The 21491-nt window shown below is 44.7% G+C and overlaps 1 protein-coding gene across 1 annotated transcript in view; it reads right to left on the reverse strand.

The window, feature by feature from the left end:
• Positions 1–18531, reverse strand: part of EFNB2 (ephrin B2) — a 46317-nt gene extending 27786 nt beyond the window's left edge. Inside the window, exon 1 of the mRNA XM_054181189.1 lies at positions 17328–18531. Coding sequence (XP_054037164.1) covers positions 17328–17455 — 128 coding nt within the window. The 5' untranslated portion in view covers positions 17456–18531. The remainder of the gene's footprint in view (positions 1–17327) is intronic.
• Between the last annotated feature and the right edge of the window lie 2960 nt (positions 18532–21491).

Consider the following 21491-nt stretch of genomic DNA (forward strand, 5'->3'; position numbering starts at 1 on the left):
AACCTTGTTAAAAATAAGTATCGTATCAGACCAAAAATTCACATGACACAAGAACAGAAAATAGGAACACAGGGCTCTGTTCCCTACTGCACTAATTTTCTGTACCACACTTATTTTAAGGCTGAGCAGTTCCTAGCACCCTTACTGCTCAAAGTCCTAGACAAGTTAAATAAAAAATAAAATCTATATTATACACAGTTTCCAACTAATTTCTTAATAATCTACTTCTTGTTTAGAGAAACTTGGCACATTCAACCATTTTAAATTATAATGGAGTATTCCTTAACGATAACCATTCAAAACTACCTAATTTCATAATAGTAAATTCTCAAAAAAATTACAACTTTGTCTGTCAGCGCTCTTTTTCACTGAGAATATTCTATTACTCCTAACTACACATACGTTTCTGAAACTGTAAATAAATTCTTAAAGAGATTTAGTTGATCAATACTGACTGATGTAAAAATTGTGTCCTCATGCTTTTCCCAACTTGCAAAACTATATATGTACGTACATACTACAAATATATATATGCACACTTAGCTTTAACTATACCCTAGTAATTATAAAATAAATGCAATTTTAGAAAGTGTATTAGTGCTTGTTGAGAGTCTTCTATATTTAACTGGGGAAACGGTGCCAAATTTCTGTGCTTTAATACCTTACCTGAACTAATTGGTGTAGGCAGTTAGCTTTAAATTAATGTAACAAAAATAAGCCGAAAAATGCAAACAATAAGGATGCTTCTTAAAATGCAGCCTGAAACCTTCTGTTGGGGAATCCTACCCACTTAACTTTATGAAGTTTAACTACCAGCCTGACTATAAAGTTATTCATTGAAAAGTTTTATTAAGGAAAAGTCATGAATACTAATAACACAGTATGCTAGTCCGTTACTTGTACAAGTGCAAACTGAAACAGAATACAGAACAGCATTCGACCTACAAGCCCTTACTGTTTAAAAAGACTGGTTATTAAATAGTACGTGTATTAATCATCTGGCTTGAGAAAATAACAACATTCATATTTTGAATATCATTTTGTCCACAGGAGAAATATGTAAGCAAGCCAAAAGTCCAACCAGACTGATGCAAAGCAAATAAAAGTTCCAGGAAAAAAGTCCTAGTGATTTCAATGAAGTAGCAGTGGGCAAATCACAGCCTGCTGAATAAAATGAAAACCAGTTTACTGACTCCCAAAGTCTTTGAACTGAGTAAAATTCGAAAACATAGGCCAGAGCTCTCTGTAAGTCCTTTGCTCCGTACAGAGCTTTCACACTAGTCTCTGTCACATTCAACATCATATACAGAGATATGCCATGTGGATATAAAGTATACACCCAGCTGTAAACCTGAAATGCTTTTTTGCAGAAGCAGTGATTTTATAGGACTGATCTCACTCCATTTTAAATGGATTAAGTGAACGTGAATTCAATGAGAAGAGGATCAGTAAATGCTGTGGAACAGACAGAAAAACAAGCTTCATCAAAAAAGATTAATGTGGAGTCTCTGTCTCAAAATGGGTATGGAATTTGGTTAAAAAGAAATGCACTACTCTTACATGAAATCTCTGCAAGAAAAATTACCATAATTTGACACAGCAAGACGACAGACTGGCTTTACACACAGACTGGCAAATGAAACTTTGAAAACAAAAGTACAGCATTTCATATTATTAAAATTCTTTTAAGTGAGTTTTGGAAGCTACTGTTCTTTGCCAGTGCAGTGTTATTACATTATTTTAATACTATAACACAGTTTTACAGAACATGCTAAATAGGTATGTTTGTGAATTTAAATAAAATTTAAGAAGTTTAATCTGCTGACGTTTATTTATATGTAACATTTTTCCATGCAGTTAATGAAACTACTCATGTAAGCAATGGTTACTTGCATTAATAGGACTTGCAGGCTAGAAACTAAATGGAATTCAAACAAATAAATAAACAAATATATTCACGCTCATCCCTTAAGATCTTTAATGGTAAGTACCACATTATACAAAGCCAGATTACAAAACAGCATAGCACAAGTTTCTAAAGCTGCAGCTCCTGTATTTCTCACTTCCATTGGAAGGAAGAACCTCTTTTGGGGGCTCGGGCTGTCCTGCAATTAAGCCTGCAGCGAGCCCATAAATGCTTTAAAAAGTCCCCTGAAACTGTAGCTAAATCTCCATCCTGGGGTTTCTGGGACCCCCTTGTCCTCCCCCTCCCTCACCTCCAAAGGAGCCCATCTTCTTTCAGACTACCCAGGGGGAAATACTTGCACTGCCCTGAAAAAGGGAATGGTCAAGGGTTTATTTGATTTTAATGACCATCTTGGATACAAAATGGTAGTGGGGCCACCATTTTGTGTGTCACAAGAAGCCATGCAAATGGACGCCACTCTTGGTGCCTTTTGCTGGACATATTCTTATTGAAATCAGTTGCAAAACTTCCCTTGACTTCAGCAGGGCAAAAGAATGCAATACGTTTACAACTGAAATCTTAATAACCTATGCAAGAGTGATTCTGCAGCATTATGATGTTTTCTCAAAATGTTAAGTACACAGGGAACGAGGAGCATTTATGAAACTTCAGCTGTTTCATTTAGCAATTCATCGTGTTACCTTTTGCAAAATACTAGAGGAAAGCATTTAAAATACAAGAAAGGATTTCTAATAGGCGTAAAATAAGGATGGGCTGAGAGTGCATACACTTCTCCCCAAAGAGAACGTTTTTTTGCACAGACCTGCAGGATTTGACGGTCAAATTGTACCACCATGTCACAGTCTTAAAGGCACAGAGCTTCCACTGCATAAAGAGACACTCACAGACACCACCCCTCTTCAACGCAGGGCAGAAAATGCCCTGACTTGTCTCCTAGAAAGATGTGTCATGAGTTTCCTTCCCCAAATAACTCCTGTGACTATTGCTGTTGCACAGATAACAGACGCTCACTTCTTCGCTCCGTTCAGTTTAGGACGGTCCCAAGTCTAAAGGTGCCTTGCACTTGAGAGCACAAAATCTGCAGCTAAGACACCGTATCCCTTTCACCCTTCACGTATAAGGAAGGTCACCTGCAACCCGGCACCAAACACATCTGAGTGGAGAGACTCCCTCTAAGAGAAAATCTGGTTCCTTAAAAGCTGTGATGTACGAGGTTACGGATGTGATCTCATTCCGTGGAAAAAGTAAATAAGCTAAAGGAGGTGCCGCAAACTCTTATTTCGGAACTACCCCAATCCTGGGCTCGGGCAGAGGCAGATGACTTTGCGATTCCTGTCCAGGGGATCGTGACATCTCGAGGTGACCGTGGACTCGGGGGCGCTGGGAGGTCCCTCTCCCCAGCCCACCCCACCCCGAGCAGAGGCAGTGTCCTGCCTGCAGCGTCCCCCCTCTGGTGCACAGCTGCCAGAAGGGTTTTGCTGTAAGACAGCATATCTGTTTCAACTGGACGCCATCTCCGCCTGCAAGAGATGGTGTCGTTTGGCTGGAAAGCTGCCCTTTCCCTCGCTGCTTGGCTCTCGTTCGCAGAGCAAGGCAAAAAACTCACTTAGAAAACGAAAATCTTCAGACCAACTTGTGCTTCTTTCTACCTCTCCGTCCCCAAGGTAAATCCAGGGTGTGAAAGTGGATGCGCGGTTTTCCTCCCATAAAAGGGAAGCACGTTTTCCTCTGCCCTAAAAAAACCCTCTGAGAGCAAACACCTATCTGTTAGGTTTTTTCTCTACAACGGGAAACGAGAGCTGGGCTTTTTGCACAAGAACATGCAGCCTGGCTTAGAACTCTTACTACACGAGTAAGGCTTGAAATGCTGAAAAGATGTACGATTCGATTTTTTACCAAGGTTGACAAAGGAAATTTTTTTTAAAATATAGATTTTACATTCAGTTTTCATACATGACCTCCACATAAAGCACTATTAATAGCAATTAACTTTTTGTATTATTGTGCAGAAAGCAATTACTGCTCTGCTAAAAGTACTTAGAGCACTAGAGAATTCTGATCCATTTACAAAATCAATTCTGGTTACCACAAAAGAACCGCTAATGTGCTTCAGGACAGCCTCCTAACTAAGGGAAAAAAAAGAAAAAAAAAAGGATGGATATGACCAATGTTCTATTTTAAAGTGTATTATATTAACATTTCATCAGCATTTACAGAAATATGAACCCTCACAACAGCGCTGGACTTACTCAGCTTCACCAAACAGTAAACTCCTCAAATCATTGCTTGCTCACTGTCTCTCATGCACAAGCATGGAAACACACACAGGCACACTCTCCTTTTTATTGCATTTCAGCAGAAACATTCTTTCTACGTAGAGTTTAAAAACTGCAAGTGGCTGCAGTGGAGAGAGGTAGCCAATCTGAATAAACGGCTTATTCCAAGGAATTTCAGAAAGAGAAAACACTCACTAGGTGCATTGTAATTAGTTGCTCTTTCTAGTTACCTCTTGACAAATGATGCATGCGGGTCTGGATGAGAGCCCAACTCTTGACCCATGCCACCACTACACGCTTTAGTACTTCAAGCAGAAACCCCTAGCCTCAGCTTTCTTTTCATTTTGTTTTTCCAGAAACGCAGTGCTGGTAATGCACAACATGAGAACCAGACATGATTAGCAAAGTTGGAATTCTTTCAGAAGTGCTTCGTATAGCTGTGTCCTAAATATATCTGAGGAAAGCTTCCTGCCTTCGATTCCTTCCAAATATGTAGCATGTTTCAGGACGGGGTTAAAGGACAGAACATGGAAATACACAGAGCAAACATTGTTCCCACAATGCTTAACGATACGCTTTGGCGACATTTGTAAGCCTTTCAAACAGAAGATAATCATGTGATCGTTATTTTAAATACGAGAGATTATAAGCCTATTGAGAAATGCAACTTTTGCCACAAAAAATACCCTTAAAAAATAAACATTTTTTGGATAGCACTTTACTGCCCCCTTTTGCACTTTAACATTAGAACAGGTTTCAACATGAACATACACGTCTGAGAAACACGGTGAAGATATGGAGTAGAACGACAGGGCATCGTGTTTGCACACTAGTAGACTATCAGGCACTGCTTTGGGGACATCTTCCACTTGGCTACACTGCAAACAAATGGAACATCTAGCTTTCATTGTCCCTAATCTTCCACGGAAGAGATCAGTAATGGATGGTTTAAATTACCATTTTCCATTTTAATCTGCATGTATATGGGCAACTGGGAAAGAAGGGGATATTGCTCGTTAACAGTAGTTGTCTGTAGCACAAATTTTCTAAAGCAAAGATCATCTGCAACTTGAATTTGGTTTTATTCATCAGGAAGAAAAGAATGACAAAGGGCTTTCCAGTCTGAGGCCATTCATGTGTTAGCAATGCCTTAACTGAAAGGATGGGTGTATCCTTCAGAAGAAACTTCACAAACTGGCAGGCAAGAATATTTTCATGAAAGGTGAAGACAAGAAGCCTAGACATTCAAATACCCTGCAAGCCTACAGGCATAAACCCGTTCTGCAACTCCACGCTGCAATTACAGTCGGTACAGAATCCATGCATGTCTCTGTGTGTCCACATATATCTACAAAAGGTAATAAATCTATAGTCTAGTGGCCAGTTATTTACAAAATACTAATTCATTATGACAGAGCCAGAGGGGGACCCGTCCTGCCCCAGCCCTCAGCTTCCATTTGACAAAGTCCATGTGCTGCTGTGTACACTTATATTTAAACTTAATCCATTTTCCTCTGTCATCCTACAATTACAATACAAGTCACAATAATATTAAATTTCACTGCCTACAGCATTGCACAATTGAACCATTACTGTAATGAAAACTGACTCCCTTTGATATTAACACTGGTGTTTTCTCTCATTTGCTAGCCACGAAATACAGGAAGAGACCAATGTTGTTTTAATTAAAGAATTGTTGTTCAAAATATGCTACTGGGAATATTAAAGTAGTTCTTTTCTCTCGCGGCAAAGATAATCAGGTATTTATATGGTTTGGATTTGGGGGGGGGGGGGGGGGAGAGAAAAATAAAAAAAATCTGTGCCATGAATTCAGCGTAACACAAAACCACTGCTCTACTTGACTTGTGCTCACAGAGGCAGGGTGTGCCAAACCCAAGAAAGATGGCGCTTTGTTGAAAAGATGCAGAGCAGTAGTTAGCATGGAACGGAAAGGCAAACCAAACCATGTGTGCTTCTTAACACAAGTCACTAAAGTCTCTTTGCTTTTAGAAAGCTAACAGAGAGCAGCTGGCATTTGCCAAAGAACTACTTTTCAAAAAGGGCACTGTAAATCACAAGAAAGAAACAATAAAACCAGATTGTTCTATTGCGGTGCTATTCTGTGCTCTTCTCCACTGTTCCTATTACAGAAACAAATCTTATGTCAGCCACAACACAAGAATACCAACCAAAGTTTGCAGTCTTCCTTCTCTTAAATATAATTTGTTCGCACCTGTACAGTCTTGTTTCAAGACATGCTCCAAGCAAAGTCTATAAAAGAGGGCGGGGACTGTCTTGTTACTTGATGAGACATTAATAATCAGCGATCATATCTCACATTCAAAGAAAAACTTTCAGCTGCTTTGCAGTTGATAGAAAATATATTATTGCATACCATTTGCCTGCATAAGTAAACACTGGAAGTAGAACAAGTTGTTAACTCACAACGTTCAGGAATAGTTATGCCAAATCAATAACAGCATTGTACGACAAACCAAACCTATTTTAGCAAATCATTGTTATGCAAAGATTTTCAGAACCCAGTTACAACTTTCTATCAGTGCTATACCGCATCCTTTTTCTCTTTATATTATTTCAGATGGGAGAAAATGACCTTGAGCAAAAATCCAAATGGGAGATCTACAATCTCACATTAAAGCCAACACTCAGCCACTCACAAGCATGGAGATCCTACGTTCTTACATTAAATACAAACTTTTCTGAAGTTTGACTGACTTTCAGAAGCAGAATAAAACCGGGCGGCCACGGCCACCTCCAAGGCAGTAGTCATACCTGACCTACCAAGAACCAGCTTTTGGCCCTCTTTTTGGCCTACCCTCTTCTTGGCCTCTGCAGGTCTGAGACTCTCACATTAAGCTAAACTGACTCTGGAGTAGTTTAAAAATTCCTGTAAAGGTCCAGAAGTGCATTCATCACTGGATCGGACACCCCTGCCCTGGGTAGAAGAGTCTACCAGAGGGGTTCCACAGACAGCCAGTGACAGCGGGAGCTCCAGCCACTCCATTTTAACCCACTGACTATTGGCAAGCTACGCAAAAATTAAGACTCGTTACAAGTGCAGACAGAACCATAGCTTCTGACATCATTTTCTGATATAAATAAAAAAATAAAAAAAAAATTAATGAAGCTCCAGAGAGATCTGTATTTGTCCAACCTCAAAAAACCTTTTCACTCTGGCCTTGGTTCAAGATAGCTCATGCTTAAATTCGTCCCGCTTCAGCAAAAACATTCAGCATTCAGCACATGCCTAACATGAGCTTTTTTGAATAAGGACAGTTTCCTGAGTCAGGCCCTAGGAGCAGAATGTCGTCTTGCTCGCCTTGGCTGTCACACACCCATCCACAGAATGGAAAATACTACAATAAGGAATAAATTTATGAAGATTCAGCTTTTGTTTTTCTTCCAAAAGTGCCTGAAAACTGTCTGATCAAAAGTAGAAGGAACCACAATTACCACTAAAAATTGTCTCTTTTAAAATATTTATCACGCAGACTAGTGATCTCGCCTGCCAACGTGACCTTCCCTGGTCGGCTAATCTATATAGCTTGGAAATACCTTGGAAAAAGAAGCCCCCAAAAAACCAAAAGGTCAAGTGTTGTGCAGTGATTAAGCTAGACTGCTTCTGAACTAAACTGAAATTAATTAAACATGAAGAAAGCAGCTGAAGTGTGGACAGTGAATGCTACGGGACTGCAAATCCTTCAAAAGGAGTCATGATGTTCCCAACTCCAAATTTACACTTTTATCCAGTCAGGTATAGAAACGAACTGCTGCTCGGGCGGTAGGTAAGCAGATGGCAACCACCAGCAAAAAATGAAAACGCAAAAGGATGCACCACTCGAAGTGTGAGAAGCGCAGTTACGTGTGCTTTCACCAGTGCTTGCTGCATAGGTTCCTTAAACAAACTGCTTCAGACTTGCAGAACATCAAAAGCCAGATGGGTCTTCCTGAATGAATCCGCAGGCAAGGAGCCAGGATTCCCGTTTGCTACAGAAATAGGCCTGGACTTGATTTGAGTCTTCTCAGCTCTGACAGGCTGGAGTCTGGCAGAACTCCCAATCCAAAATAAAATAGCATTCAATTGCAACTGGGCTTTAACTAATAATAATAACAATAATAAATTTTAAATCCTTCTTATTAGCTTGAACATGTACTTCCCTTTACAGTGCATTGTTCACCTTTCCCGCCACTGTTCTTTGCTTTGGGTACCTAAGTAAATGCACTATTCAAACAAAAGCTAACAAAACAGTGAAAAGTAATTTGCAGCAGCACAGATCTTTCAGCCTAACGTATCATTCCACTGTCTAACCTGTCCTCCTGTGTAAGACTAGCCATATAATTTCTCATTTTCTGTGGACACGTGTAAAACTTGATTATGCTTTAAAGCGTAGACAGCCCTGAATCCTACTCAATAAAGTTCTGTAAATCCTATTTTAGCCATTAACCACCACATATTTAAAAAGAACACTATAGGTAGAAAACCCATCTTATGATTATGTATAGGCCATACATTAGGAATGATTCACCCAGCAACATAATCCTCTACCAGCCTTTATCTTTTCTGGCTTGGAACCTACGTTTAAAACCAGAAGAAAGCCTAGACTATTACATCAAAGTTTAAATCAGCTGCATTATAATTATCGTGCTGATACCGCAATAAACACTGGGTGTTGGCTGGACAGGATTGCCAAAAAAGATAGAGGTCCTGCCCTTATTTGCTGTCATTGACAATGTATATAATCACAGCAAAGGAAAGTTCTCTGCATCACAGTTAACGGGGGGGGGAACTGGATGTTCTTTTTCCTTGAGTAAAATGATAGATTTTGATCGTTGTAAGAAAATTAAAATTCTGCCTATAATGAAAAAAATTATAATGTAAAGCCCTTGCAGGCTAATGTAATACTCACTGAAAATCGCTGGAGGTATTTTCATGGAGTTGAACAGGAGCTAAACAGAAGCCTGGAACATGGTTATCTACTTGCAACTAGAAATATAAAATACTAAATGGCATTTTTTAAATATGGAATTTAAAATTATCTCTTGCAATTCTGCATTTAAGTCTGCTCGAAGACTTTTGAAAATCAAGCTCAGATTAAACATGAATTCACAAAAAAACAAAAAAAAAACCCAACCGTAAAATACCAAGCGATTCAAAATGACACTGAAGACACTGGAAGTTTAGGGAATGTCTGTGTGCTTTATAGCTTGAGTTTTGAAGATCTAGCTGTCCTTGGGGGCGGAGGAGCAACGGCAAAAGTGTTTTTTGTTCTGCCATTTTGTTTTCACACTTGGCTTTCTGAAACATGCTGAGTGCAATGTGCTTGTTTTCTCCAAGCCTCTGACTGCTTTGGGTTTGGGCTCCCCCCCCCCCCCCACCCCAGTTAGGGAACAGAAGCGCAAATTGCAAAACCTCTGTGTTCGAAGTAAATCTGCCAGTTAATGTATGTCAGTGAAAACTATTTCAGGAGAGGGGAACCTGCAAAGGATTCCCTGTGGGAACTGGGAGCCCAGGATGCGCTCCATAAGGAATTACCCACTCCTTCTTCTGCGCCCTGCCAAACCTACCCTGCCTTATCTGGTACGTTTCTGAAATGTGACATGACAGGCAGGTTCGAAAGCTAAATGTTGGATAATGGTGGGCAAACAAAGGACATCGGTTTTTGCATTATTTCTTTAATTACTTTAACCCTTGTTCGAACAGAAAGCATAAGGCCAGAGTAATTCAGCTTCTCTCTTTGTCATTTGCCTGCCATAAATATGCACCAGTCTGCATTTGAAAAGCTGAAGGAGGCCGCAAGCTTGCTGGACATTTATCATGCTCTGTTCCCTGTTAACAAGCAAATACTTTAGTTGAATGGCCCATTAGCAATCATTGTCAAATGCAGAATGCAAGGTGCTTGGATGTGACCGGCCTGTAAATTAGATGAGGGTGCCCCTGCGCTTTGGAGAATTTCAGCAAATGAATTGGATCTTTTGATATAGATTTGTGAAGGTTAAGCTGCAAGAGAGGAAACGTATCTGAGCACTTCAGGCCCCGTAGATTCTGCCAATCTGTTCAGCTCCCTATATGCACTTGTTTATTTTTCATTTGTTAAATCACATCAGCAGCTTGACAGTTTTGGTTCTGGAGTTCCCTTTTCAGTCAGAATTGTGAAGCTTTCCAGCTTACTATGGGGTAGGATAAGAATGATAAATTCAAGCATGTAATTAACATCTTTATAAAAAAAAAAATGAAAAAACCCAAAACTTAAAAAGTGTCCGAGTTACTGCCAAACAAACAGCATGAATTCCATTTTGCCGAGCTCATCCCAGGCTCATTCCCACTAAAGAAAGACACAACTGTTATTGTAGGCTTCAGTGTTTTTTCCCCTTATGTCTAGACTCTGACTAACAAATGCAGAGTGCTTTTCCCCCCCCCTTAGCAGACAAATGAGCAGGCAATAAAGTAAATATTTCGTTTGAATCGTACCCCTGATTTGCAATGTAATGCTGACTTTAAGTTGTGGGTGTTTACGGTTGTCAGTTGGGTAGAAAAGCAAGTCTTAACTATTTAGAAGGCTCTTTAAGAGAAAAGGCAAGGGAAAAACCCAAGAAGCTACACTAGGAGAGATGTTTTACTACCTTTACAGCTGCAGATCGCTTAAAATAAATGACAAAACAATGGCTAAATTGTCTGCCGGGTGAACTCAAGGGGGCTGACAGCAAACTTATCCCAATGATTTTAAGGTGGGGAGGAGGAAGGGGGGGTAAGCAGATGCTTATCTCATCCATTTCTATATTTCAGGCTGCCTTTCGGAAATAAATACCACCTAGAGACTAAGCCAGATCAATCTGGTTATCTGCAGCTTTATTGGTAAATAGGAATGGATGCTGGTTTGTTTGTGGTTTTTTTTATTTCTTTTATATTTTTGCAGGATGGGAAACACAAGAGATGCTGAAGCATCACCTGGCCAGGGCACAGACAATGCGGCGTGTTTATCTTTGCTGCTCCCATGGAGTGGGAGATGGAAACCACAGCCTGAAACACAGCTGAAATCAAAAGGTCTGTGTTTTCTTTCCAGATAACCCCAGTCCTACCTATCCCCTCTGCTCTCTGTTCCCTGCCAGCATGGTCCTGCCCGAAGCCCAAATAGATTAAGGCAACAAACCCCAAGCGCGGCTAATTCTTCAGAAGGGCTGCTGCTAGGGCAGGAGTTAAAAAGGAAAATCTTCCACACCTAACAATTGCAGCCATCTCAAGTTTTAATCGGTCCCCATCTCGGCAGAAAGCAGTAAATGAAATCTATCTTTACCATATTATACGCCACCAATGAGCAAGAACTGAGCAGCTTTTCTTTACTGCTTTAACCATCCCAAGCCACAAGTAGGCCTTTCATACTTTCTAATCCCGGCCCCCAAGTTTTGTGCGGTTCTCACATAATACCTTACAGCCCGGAGCAAGGCCCTTAGTTTCTAACACCCCTTTCAGAGACGTGTCATTTCTAACATCAAGCTAATCTATATGTTGCCATGGCATCACCCTTTATCTGCCTTTACATCTTATGAACTGCATGGATTTACCACATTATTTTTATCTGAAAGACAGAAAATGGTGGTTTTATTGCCATACAATCAGATTACTGCTGCTAGTTTCTCTATGCCTTTTTACCATACTTCAATCAAAAGGGATCAGTTTCTTTATACTCTGCCCTTGATTTACATTACATCTGTAAAGACCTAGTCTGGGTTGTAATCCCCTTATTAACTATGACCAGGGTTGATTTGCCTAAAAATAAAAGCAAATTGTGTCAGACCTTTTCACTTTGTTTTTGATTCGGAACTACAAAATGGATTACTAAAGAAATCTTCAGAGTTCACACGGCTGGTATAGTACTGAATTTAAAATGAGAATTAAACAAGTTAAACATGGGAGCTGTGTCAACGGTTTACATTTTCCATCATGGGAGAAAGGCTGAACTGCGTTTGTCTTTGTGTTCTCTGGCTTTAAAGAGACAATGAAGCCACAGGAGTTTTTCCAAGCTCTTCTAACACTGTCCATTTGCCATCCTCCCTTCCTCTGCTTTTCATGCAACTCCCCCCCCACCCCCCCAAAAAAAAACCTCTCCTCCCTTGACACTCCCTCCCCGCCCCCCAAAAAAATTCCCCTCACTCAGGACAGAGTTCTGGTTAAAAGTCTATATTCCGTGGCACTGCATATTTTAATCAAAATATTTCAAGCAGTTTAACATTCCTATTGAAGTTTCCACAACGCCTCACAACGAATGAGCTCATAAGCAAATCCATGTAGATGTATGATAAATGACCAGAAAAACAGGTTTCTTTATGTCAGCAGCCAAGGCAGGCAGACATTAGGCACACAGGAATAACATTTTAATCACCATTTTTTTCTCAGAAGAACACTTTCTTCTCATTTGCAACAAGCAATTTCAAGTAGTGCCGGTTGCACGACACATGAAGACCAGATTAAAAAAATATATATATATAATAATAATTTTAAAAAGCCCCAGAAGCAACCCTGGCTCTGGCTGCTGCGCAAGGCTGAAAGGCCTGTCTCTGCCAGCATGTCACGGCAGTCACCTCAGGTCCTCCGCTGACTTCCCATCACAGGAACCTTGGCTGAATTTGAGATGGTCCTGAACATCACACCTAAAGCAACGTGATCTCCTTACAATTAAACATGGAGGGGAAAAAAAAAAGGAAGAAGAAAGGAGGGAGGCATTCTTGTGTGTGGGAAGAGGGAGAACTTAAGTGATTTTCGCTTGACTTTTAGTCACTGCCTTTCTAAAGGCAATTACTTCATTAAACAAAGTGAAATAACGTAGCACAGCTTACAGATAACATGCTTTAAGATAATTACTATAAATAATATAGCAATTATACTCCACGTATAAAAGGCTGGGGAAAATAACCAGCTCAAGAATTCGGCCTTCAGTTTGTTCTGAATTCATTTTGCTAATTCACTTTGTGCTCGGGAGCCCTGGCTACGAATGCCAGAGATATCAAATGGACTGGAAGCCACCACTCACTCCTCGCATTAGCATGCCAAGTGTCAACAGCTATGTTTTGGGTACAATTTAGGAGCATGTGTTTAAATCATTTTAACCTTCCACTCCTGTTTCTTCAGCTTGAAGCTGTAATTGCTGAGGTTAGAAAGTGCGGTCCCGTGACATGGGGCTCCCAAATAAATTCTTGCCTAGCCAAGAGGCTCCCAAACATGTTGTTGTGAGGTATCGTTTTAGCAAGCTCTTTGTGCTCCGGCTGGCTCGCCTGTCCTGTGAAACAACGGCTGTCCATTACCTACAGTTTATCATCCTGACAAAATGTGAGGAATGTGGATGTGAAAGCACTAACAATTCCACCCCTGGTGCTTTCTCCTTTTTTCCCCCCTCTCTATATTAAAACCGACAAGATTAACCCAAATGCAAACTGCAGAGCATAGTTCAAGGGGCTATTCAGGCGGTAGTGAATGTGCATTTGTTTACCTACAAAAATAAGAATTTCAGATACAATGAGAAGCAGTCTAGTCTATATGCTACTGAATAGACCATTTAACAGGGTCATCAATTGTAGTTTATTTTATCAGTTTCTGACATGTTAGCATTCATTCAGAGGCGGGCTGTGAAATATCCCATATATAACTGGTTATCGGAAGCAGAGGAAAAACAGCTATATAACCTAACTTAATCAGTGTCAAACGCACCACTTGTGAGGATAACCTTCCGCGTGTCTCTAGGGAGAACCGCTTGGCCCACAGCACGCAGGGAATAGCGACTCTTGAGACATAAGCGATGGTTTTTTTGAATGAGATTTCTCTCCCCTTTGACTAAAAGGCGCCCCATAACACTACGTGCCGCCCTGCGTGCCAAAGGCGGTGCTGAGCCCTGGTGAGGTGAAACTGAGGTAATCCCTGCTATCTATATACATTGTTTATTTTGGCAGAAACAACACAGGCAGAAAGTCCCCCATTAAAAAGTGTCAACAGGAGTTAAGTCTACAGAGTAATTTTTCTCTGTGTTTTCAAGATCACGAGATCTAAGGTTCTCCAGATGAGAAGTCTGTAAAGTCTACCAAAACCATCTGCAACAATGACGTTTAACCTCCCAAGCAATAAAGTGGCAGGTATAATTATTCTATGCATGTCACTTAAAACACACCTCTTGTGATTTGACCGAGGCAATGAAAGCAGATCTCTGAAAAGGGAGAGAGGGGGGAACAGGGGAGGGAGCTCTGTGTTCAAACAGCTACCGCATGCTCTCCATCCCAGACACCTGCTGGAAATTATAACCTCCAAACTTCAGTGCAAAACCAATTCAGCTTATACATTCACCTTAACCTAAAATTTATTATTTCATACTCTATATTAACCTGACTAACAACTTCTCCCAGCACTTAATTGCCTACCTGTGCAGCAGATTTATGTGTTGAGGCTCTGGATAGAGTTAAATGCACAGCTTCCCTGAATAAATTAACCGGCACCACAGATAGTTATTATTTCAAACCTAGAAAGGATCTTTATTATTATACTACGCCAAGACCCATTTCAGCTGCTTACTTCTGCAGCTAACATTCAGCTTGAATCCAGTGTGAGGACAACCTCGTCTAAGGAGAAATTATTCGGTATCCTTCGGGCAAACAATTGTGACAAGAATTAGTAAGAAATCCTGCTCAGAGAAGTGGAGCTGTCTCACCGGCAGCAATATCAGTAATGCATTTGTAAGCTCCCTCAAACGACGGGCCTCCAAGTGGCCTATAAATCACTAGCCCCAGCAATTGAAAAGACTAATTTTAATAGTGTACTCCTTCACTGTGGTGATTAAGCCTCAATGAATCACTCAAGAAAACTCAATTACATCAACAGCAGAACCTATTTTTAAGCGTGCATTTAAGTTGAAAAAGTAATTAGATATTATCATTAGATCTACCATTAACAACATTCAAACCTTTTTTTTGTAATCAAATAGTTTAGAATTAGCCAAATGGAAACACAACTTGTATTTGATAAAGGAACCGTATCCCCAGGCGCTGTAAGATGGGTTGAATTCAGCCGCTCCGGATACTTTCATTTCACTGATGGCTAATAAAAGCTACCAAGGTAAGTTAAAAAAAAAAAAAAAAAAAAAAAAGCGAAAGCAGGTTGGAGCTGGCAGCGGAGAGGCCAGAGCAGCCTCTTCTGCATTGGAAGAGTGACCTCTGTAGGCATAAACCCATCAAGGGCTGGGGATGCAAAAGCCTTCCCCTTCCTCCAAGGCTCAGAGCCTGTTTTCCACCAGCACAGCAGGCCCACTAATGCAACGCAACCCCGGCTCCCAGCCTTTGACTTTCGAGAATTCAAACAGCATTATAAAGCCCGCTTTATAACCGGCCAGGTCGCTTTATTCTCAGATGTCACGTCGTACCTCTCTGAAGCCAAAGAAAAGCTTTAGCAATGTAGCATCATAAAAGTGCAGAGCCAGAGACTGGAGCTAAACTTTGTTTTATTTCAACTAGCTTCCCACCTGGTGCATATATAAAACGATCATTTGTCACACAATGCTAGGAATAAAAACACTGAACTGAGCAGTCCACAGCATTCCTGTCAGTTTCCTTTTTTTTTTTTTTTAAAAAAAAAAGAAAGATGGGAAAACTTTTATGCAAAGGAATCTTACAGAGATATAGAAAATATGTCCATTATTGAAAAATACTGGCAGAAATCTGCAGCCAGTTTTTCCTACAGTGGGAACAACGGTAGGCAATGATGACTGTAACGCAAGACTACTTGATAAACTTGAAATGCTACTCCCAATTCAAACTTTGAAATCTTCAAACTCTTGGAGATCCTGCCACCTACACAGAATTAATCCCTGATCCAGGAAATACTCCATTATTCTTGTCTCATCACCACCTAACATTTCCTCTAAAAAGTCCCCCGGGAAAACAAGACGTGTACTTACTGGATTTAACAGGAAATTCTAAATTCAATTAGCACAATGCATATGGGTTGCTTTTAAATATATATAATTGAATATGTAGCATGAGTTAAAAGAAATTTTAACCCATTTCTGGTGTAAAACTTCCTGAACTCATTACAGACTATTTCTTCCTATCATGATTTTTGTTCTCTAAAATAGTGGGTTTAATCACAAAAGTTCAAAGGATTTCACAACTGAACAAAGCCAACTTTTATTTTGCATATCAAAAATGAAAGCAGACAAAAAGAGAAGTAGAATTAGTTTTTCGTCACTGACTCTGATTTCTCTTTAGAAAGACGGCCCACTTCCCAAAAAATTCCTCTTCCCAATAGCAGAAATTTTGTATGTTTAAGTAAAGTAGTTTTGTGGTTTTTTGTTGTTTTTTTTTTTTTAAAGGATATGCTTCTGTTTTAACAGTGTGCTTTGATAGTGAAGTCCTGGGAACGCATGTACTTTTTTGCCTGGATTTGTTAATGAAGAATGACACTAAATGGTTGTGTGATGGGTAATGCTTAGTTCATTACTCACTGACATGTGCCTTGATACCATCAACTCCACAACCAAATTTAGCCCTGTTATAAGCAGATGTAACTTCGCTGGAGTCAATGGGATGAGTTTGCATCTGCAGACGGAGAAGTTGAAGAGGATCACCCTTCCCTGGCAGCCCAGCGCGGCCCGGCTCCGCCGACCTCCGCCGCTGCTCCGACCCCGTGCAGGCGGCGGCGGCGGGGCGGGAGGGGAGCCCGCACCCCGCCCGCAGGTTTCAGCCTGCTCCTGCCGCCGCCCCGCTCATCCCGCTCCGCCGCCCCGTCCCGGCCCGGCTCCCCCCACCCCGTCCCCGTCCCCCACTCCCTCCCGGGACCCTCCCGCCGGGGGGCAAGCGGCGGCGGGGCAGCTCCGCCGCGACACGGACCACCCGCCCCGGGGAGGGCCAGATCCTGCTGCCAGCCCGGGCTGAAGTCCCCGGCGGCCGCCGCCGCTCGCAGTGTCCCCCGCCCCGTCCCCGTGGCTCCCGGCGGCCGCGGTACCGCGTGTCGTGTCCGTCCCCCCCACCCACCCCGTTCCCCTCCCTCAATTCCCGCGCAGCGCCGCGGAGGGCAGCGCCGGCCCCCGGCGGGAGGCGGCGGGGGTGGGGGGAGCGGGCTGGAAACTTACTTGGGGTTGGAGGAATTCCAATATATGGGGTCTAAAACGATGGACCTCGCCAGTGCAGTTCTGCATAAAACCATCGCGACTCCCCAACAGTACTTCCAGGCGGAGGCGTCTCGCCTCCGCGCTGCCATGGTCGCAGGCGGCACCGAGTCCCTCCCCGGAGCCTCGCCAACTCCGCCGTGCGCGGCTTCCCCGCACCTGAGCGGCGACAGCAGGGCGGGTGCCCGGTATCCCAACAGCCGGGACGACGGATAGGGAAGGAAGAATATCAAAATTTAAAAAAAAAAGAATAAAATAAAAAAAATCACACGCGAAGGGTCGACGATGCACTTGGTGAGAGCTGCAGGCAGATCTACTGAGTCATGTATGCCGCTCGCATGTGGGAAATTCTCCTGCGAGGTAAGATCCACGCTACCTCCGAAGTAACGATAGCAATAATAACAAAAAAAATATGCAAACGCCTCAGTCCTTCCTCTTACTGGGGGTCTCCCGGCTGCCTTGGAAGATGCCACTCAAACTGCCAACTCCCATTTGGATCCAGTGCGCCATACACGTTCACAGTGTCTAAGGCTCGCGTGAAAAGGAGTAAAAAAAAAAAAACACAACATAAAATAAAAGAAGAGGTGGTAGGAGAAATAAAGGGGTTGGGGGAAAGGGACACAGCCTCGGCAGGAGGCTCCTCCTGTGTGTCTCTCACTGCTCCCTGCAGTTTGCAATCCGCACAGGCACCAGCCCGGGCTGTTTCGGGCAGCTCGGAAGCAACCGCGAGTCAATAAATCCACTCCGAGAGTCAGCTCCCCCGGTCCCGGGGAGGCGCATCCGCAGGGCTCCGGCTTTCCCGGGGGAGGCACTGCTGTCCTTGTCGCCGGCAAAGACCCGGGAGCGGAGCAAGGAAAGAAAGAGGGGGCGAAAAAAATAATAATTAAAAAAATAAAATAACAATAAAAAACAAAATGGGGGGGGGGGGTCGCAGCGTCAAAACGTCCCTCTCTCGCTCTCCCGTTGCGAGATCCGCAGTGCGCGCCGCGGCGGCAGGAGGAAAGCCGGGCGTGGGACTTGCGCGGCCGCGCAGCCCAGGGCGGAGGAGAAGGAAGGAGGAGCGGCGCCAGCCGCGGCCGTTTCCCACCGCGGCGCCTTCAGCCCGCGATGCCGCCGCTCCGCCGGTGCTGCTGGTGCTGCCGCCGCGGCCAGTCCACGGCGCAGGAGCGCGGCCGGCGGCAGCGCGCCGCCGTAGCCATATAAGCGCGGCCCCGCCGCCCCGCCGCCGCCGCTCATAGGGCCGCCGCCGGGCCGCCGCGCTGGTTGGGCGCCGCGAGTGTCACTTACCGCCGCGGCGGCGGGCGGGGCCGCGCCGAGCCCAGCCGAGACGAGCGGGGCCGGCAGGTAACACCCCCCCCCTCCTCCCCTCTACCCCGCCAGGCCCGGCCCCGGTCTCGGTCCCGGCCCCGCCGCACCGCGGGAGGCCGCCGGGGTGAGGGGGGTGGGGGGAGCCCACTCGCTCTTAGTCACGGCGGGGCCGGGCGGGAGGCAAAAATATAAAATGCAATAAAATAAACCTCCCTCTCAAAAAAAGTCTTTGCTGAAATTAAGTGTTTTTCAAGTACAGAGCGGGGAAGAGCCGGGGCCGGGTCTCGGCTGGCGCGGAGCTCCCCGCGCAACTTTCTGCGGGTGCCCCGCCGGGGGAAGCGGGGGCCAGGGGGCTCTCCCACGGCCGGCCCCGGGCTGGCACTTCCCACGGGGTCTCGGAGTTTTCAAAGTTTGTCAGCTTACGCGACAGTTAGCCACGGGCCGTCCCCAAATAGAGACACGCGGAGCCCCTTCAAAGGGATGCGGAGCGGCGCGTAACTAGGGGCGCGGAGGCCGGGTGCGGGTTCCCCGCCTTTCCCTGACGATCGCTCAGCGCTTCGTCCTTCCCTTACACACTTTTTTTTGGGGGGCGGGGAGTATTTTTCGGATCCGGTTCTTTTTCAGACACCGCGCATCTCGGCGGCACCTGGCCCTTTAATTTCATTTTATTATTAATTTCTGGCCACAGGGAGCTACCTACAGGCAGCGTTGGAGATGCTTCCCCGGCGGCTCCGCAGGGTCCGCGCGGGGTGCGGAGGGCGCCGGGGGGGAGGAGGGAGGGGGCGGCGTGTGTGTCTCCAAGACCCCCGCGGGCGCGCCCCGCCGCCGCGCTGGGGGCCCGGCGGCTCCCGCGGCACTTCCACGGGGCCACAGCTCCCACTAGCGGCCAGCGCCAGCCCTCCGCGGGTGTGTGGGGCGGGGGGGGGGGGGGGTGGTGGTGCAAAGCGGTCCCCCCCGGTTGTCCCCCCTCTCCGGGGCTCCTTCGCGTCCTGCCCTGCCCGGCGCCTTTGCCGTTCCCCCGCAGAAGGCGGCGGGCGGTACAGCTGCCCCGGCTGGTGGCTCCGGGCCGGGGAGGCGACACCGGCGAACGGTCCGCGCCGAGCGCTGTGCGTACCGTGGTTCCACGCCGATGGTAGAATGTCGCAGTCGCCCCTGTAAAATGAAGGGGGTTACCGAATTTCTTCCAGTCGGGATTTCTTGCCAAAATAGTATCTGCAGAAAGGATTAAAAGTTAAATCCCAGGAAATTACGGCGCGCTCTTTCTGTCATTTCCCTACCTTTTAGTTAAGGCATGCGAAGAACGCTACAAAATACCGTAATAAAGAGCCAATTTCGTATAATTTTATTCCCGAAGAAATACGGGCATTTACTTAAAAATCGGGTTAGTGGTGATGCTCGTTCGGCTTTTAGACGAACGCGGAGAAGCCCTTAGAAGGAAAACGACTGGCACTGTAATCTACTTCCCCGATCAATTTGGAAGAAAATGATCGCTTTCCCCCCGTCCCCCCTTTTTAACTAAGCTGGTGTTCCAGGCGTCGCCGCCCTGCCTGGCAGACCCCGCTCGTCCCGCTCGCGGCAGAAGGAGAAGGAGATTTGAGGCGCGCTCGATGCCCCATAGATTTTGTGTTAATTGTGTTTGGTAGTTCTCTAATGAAATCTACCACTCAAGAAAACAAGGAAATCAGTTTGCTTTTCACACAAAACATCGAAGACGTTTTAAGTAAACTGCTTAATTAAATTTAATTTGCAGTGAGGAAGGAATTGCAGATCCGGCGACGCAATTTGGTGGAAAAAGATCTGATTCCCGGGACGGAAACTTAGCACTCAAGTGGGAGACAGAGATTGGGTATCTATGCACATCGAGGGGCATCAAAGGAGAGCTTCGCCAGCGAGGGGAGGAAAGTACTTAATTATTAAACTTTTAAACAAATGTGTGGTGTGTAGCCAGTCGTGAGCCAATGTAAACACTGAGCCTGATAAATGCTTCTAGCAACAGAGACGTGTAAAATAGGTTTACCTCAATTTTGCAGTGCTGCTGCTTCTGTTTGTTTTGAAGCAAAAGGTTACGAGCGGTGTTTTGTAAAAGCTGTGAGTAAACGGTGACCTCTAACTCTCCGTATCCTCGCTTTAAGTAAACCAAAGGAAATGAAGAGCCCTGGTATTGTCTGAAAATATCCTCCTGTAGCTAAATATATCACTCGACTTCCATTGTCCAGCGGCTAATCATTTTACGTAAATACAGCTGTTTTACTCTACTCTCCGGCATCCTATTGATGCACGCTGTCGGAGTATAAAAATCCGCGTTAATAAAATCAGTTTTAAGTAAGAACCTAGAGAAAAACGGGAACTTATCTCCGAGATAACTCAAACAACAAAGGTTAAGACATCCAAAGAAATGCCGGCTCGGTGGCTACCCCGAAAAGGTCACCCAGTTTGCCCGAGGGGCCGGTCCCCGCGGCTGGGGTCGGGACCGGGGGCGGGGGGGGTGTCTTTCTGCGCCGCGGAGTTATTTGCGGGGCCGTGCCGGGAGGCGGGGGCCGGGGCCGGTGCCGGGCGAGAGCGGGCGGCGCTCGGAGGGACCGCGGCGGCTCGGAGCCCCTCGGCAGCCGCGCTGCGGCCGCGCTCCCTCCGGTGTCTCCCTCTCCCGCTGCATCGGCCTCCGACTTTCCCGTCTGGCTTCCAAGGAGCGGCGGGAATCGCCACGGACACGGAGAAAACGTGAGAGTACGGGTCGGGGAAAGGGTTTTTAAAGCAAAAAAGCCCGCAAATATTAGGAAGTTAGCAATCGGCTTTGGCCGCAGCAGCGGCTCCTCTGGGGGC

This window comes from Rissa tridactyla, chromosome 1 (assembly GCF_028500815.1).
Source record: "Rissa tridactyla isolate bRisTri1 chromosome 1, bRisTri1.patW.cur.20221130, whole genome shotgun sequence".
Lineage (NCBI taxonomy): Eukaryota > Metazoa > Chordata > Aves > Charadriiformes > Laridae > Rissa > Rissa tridactyla.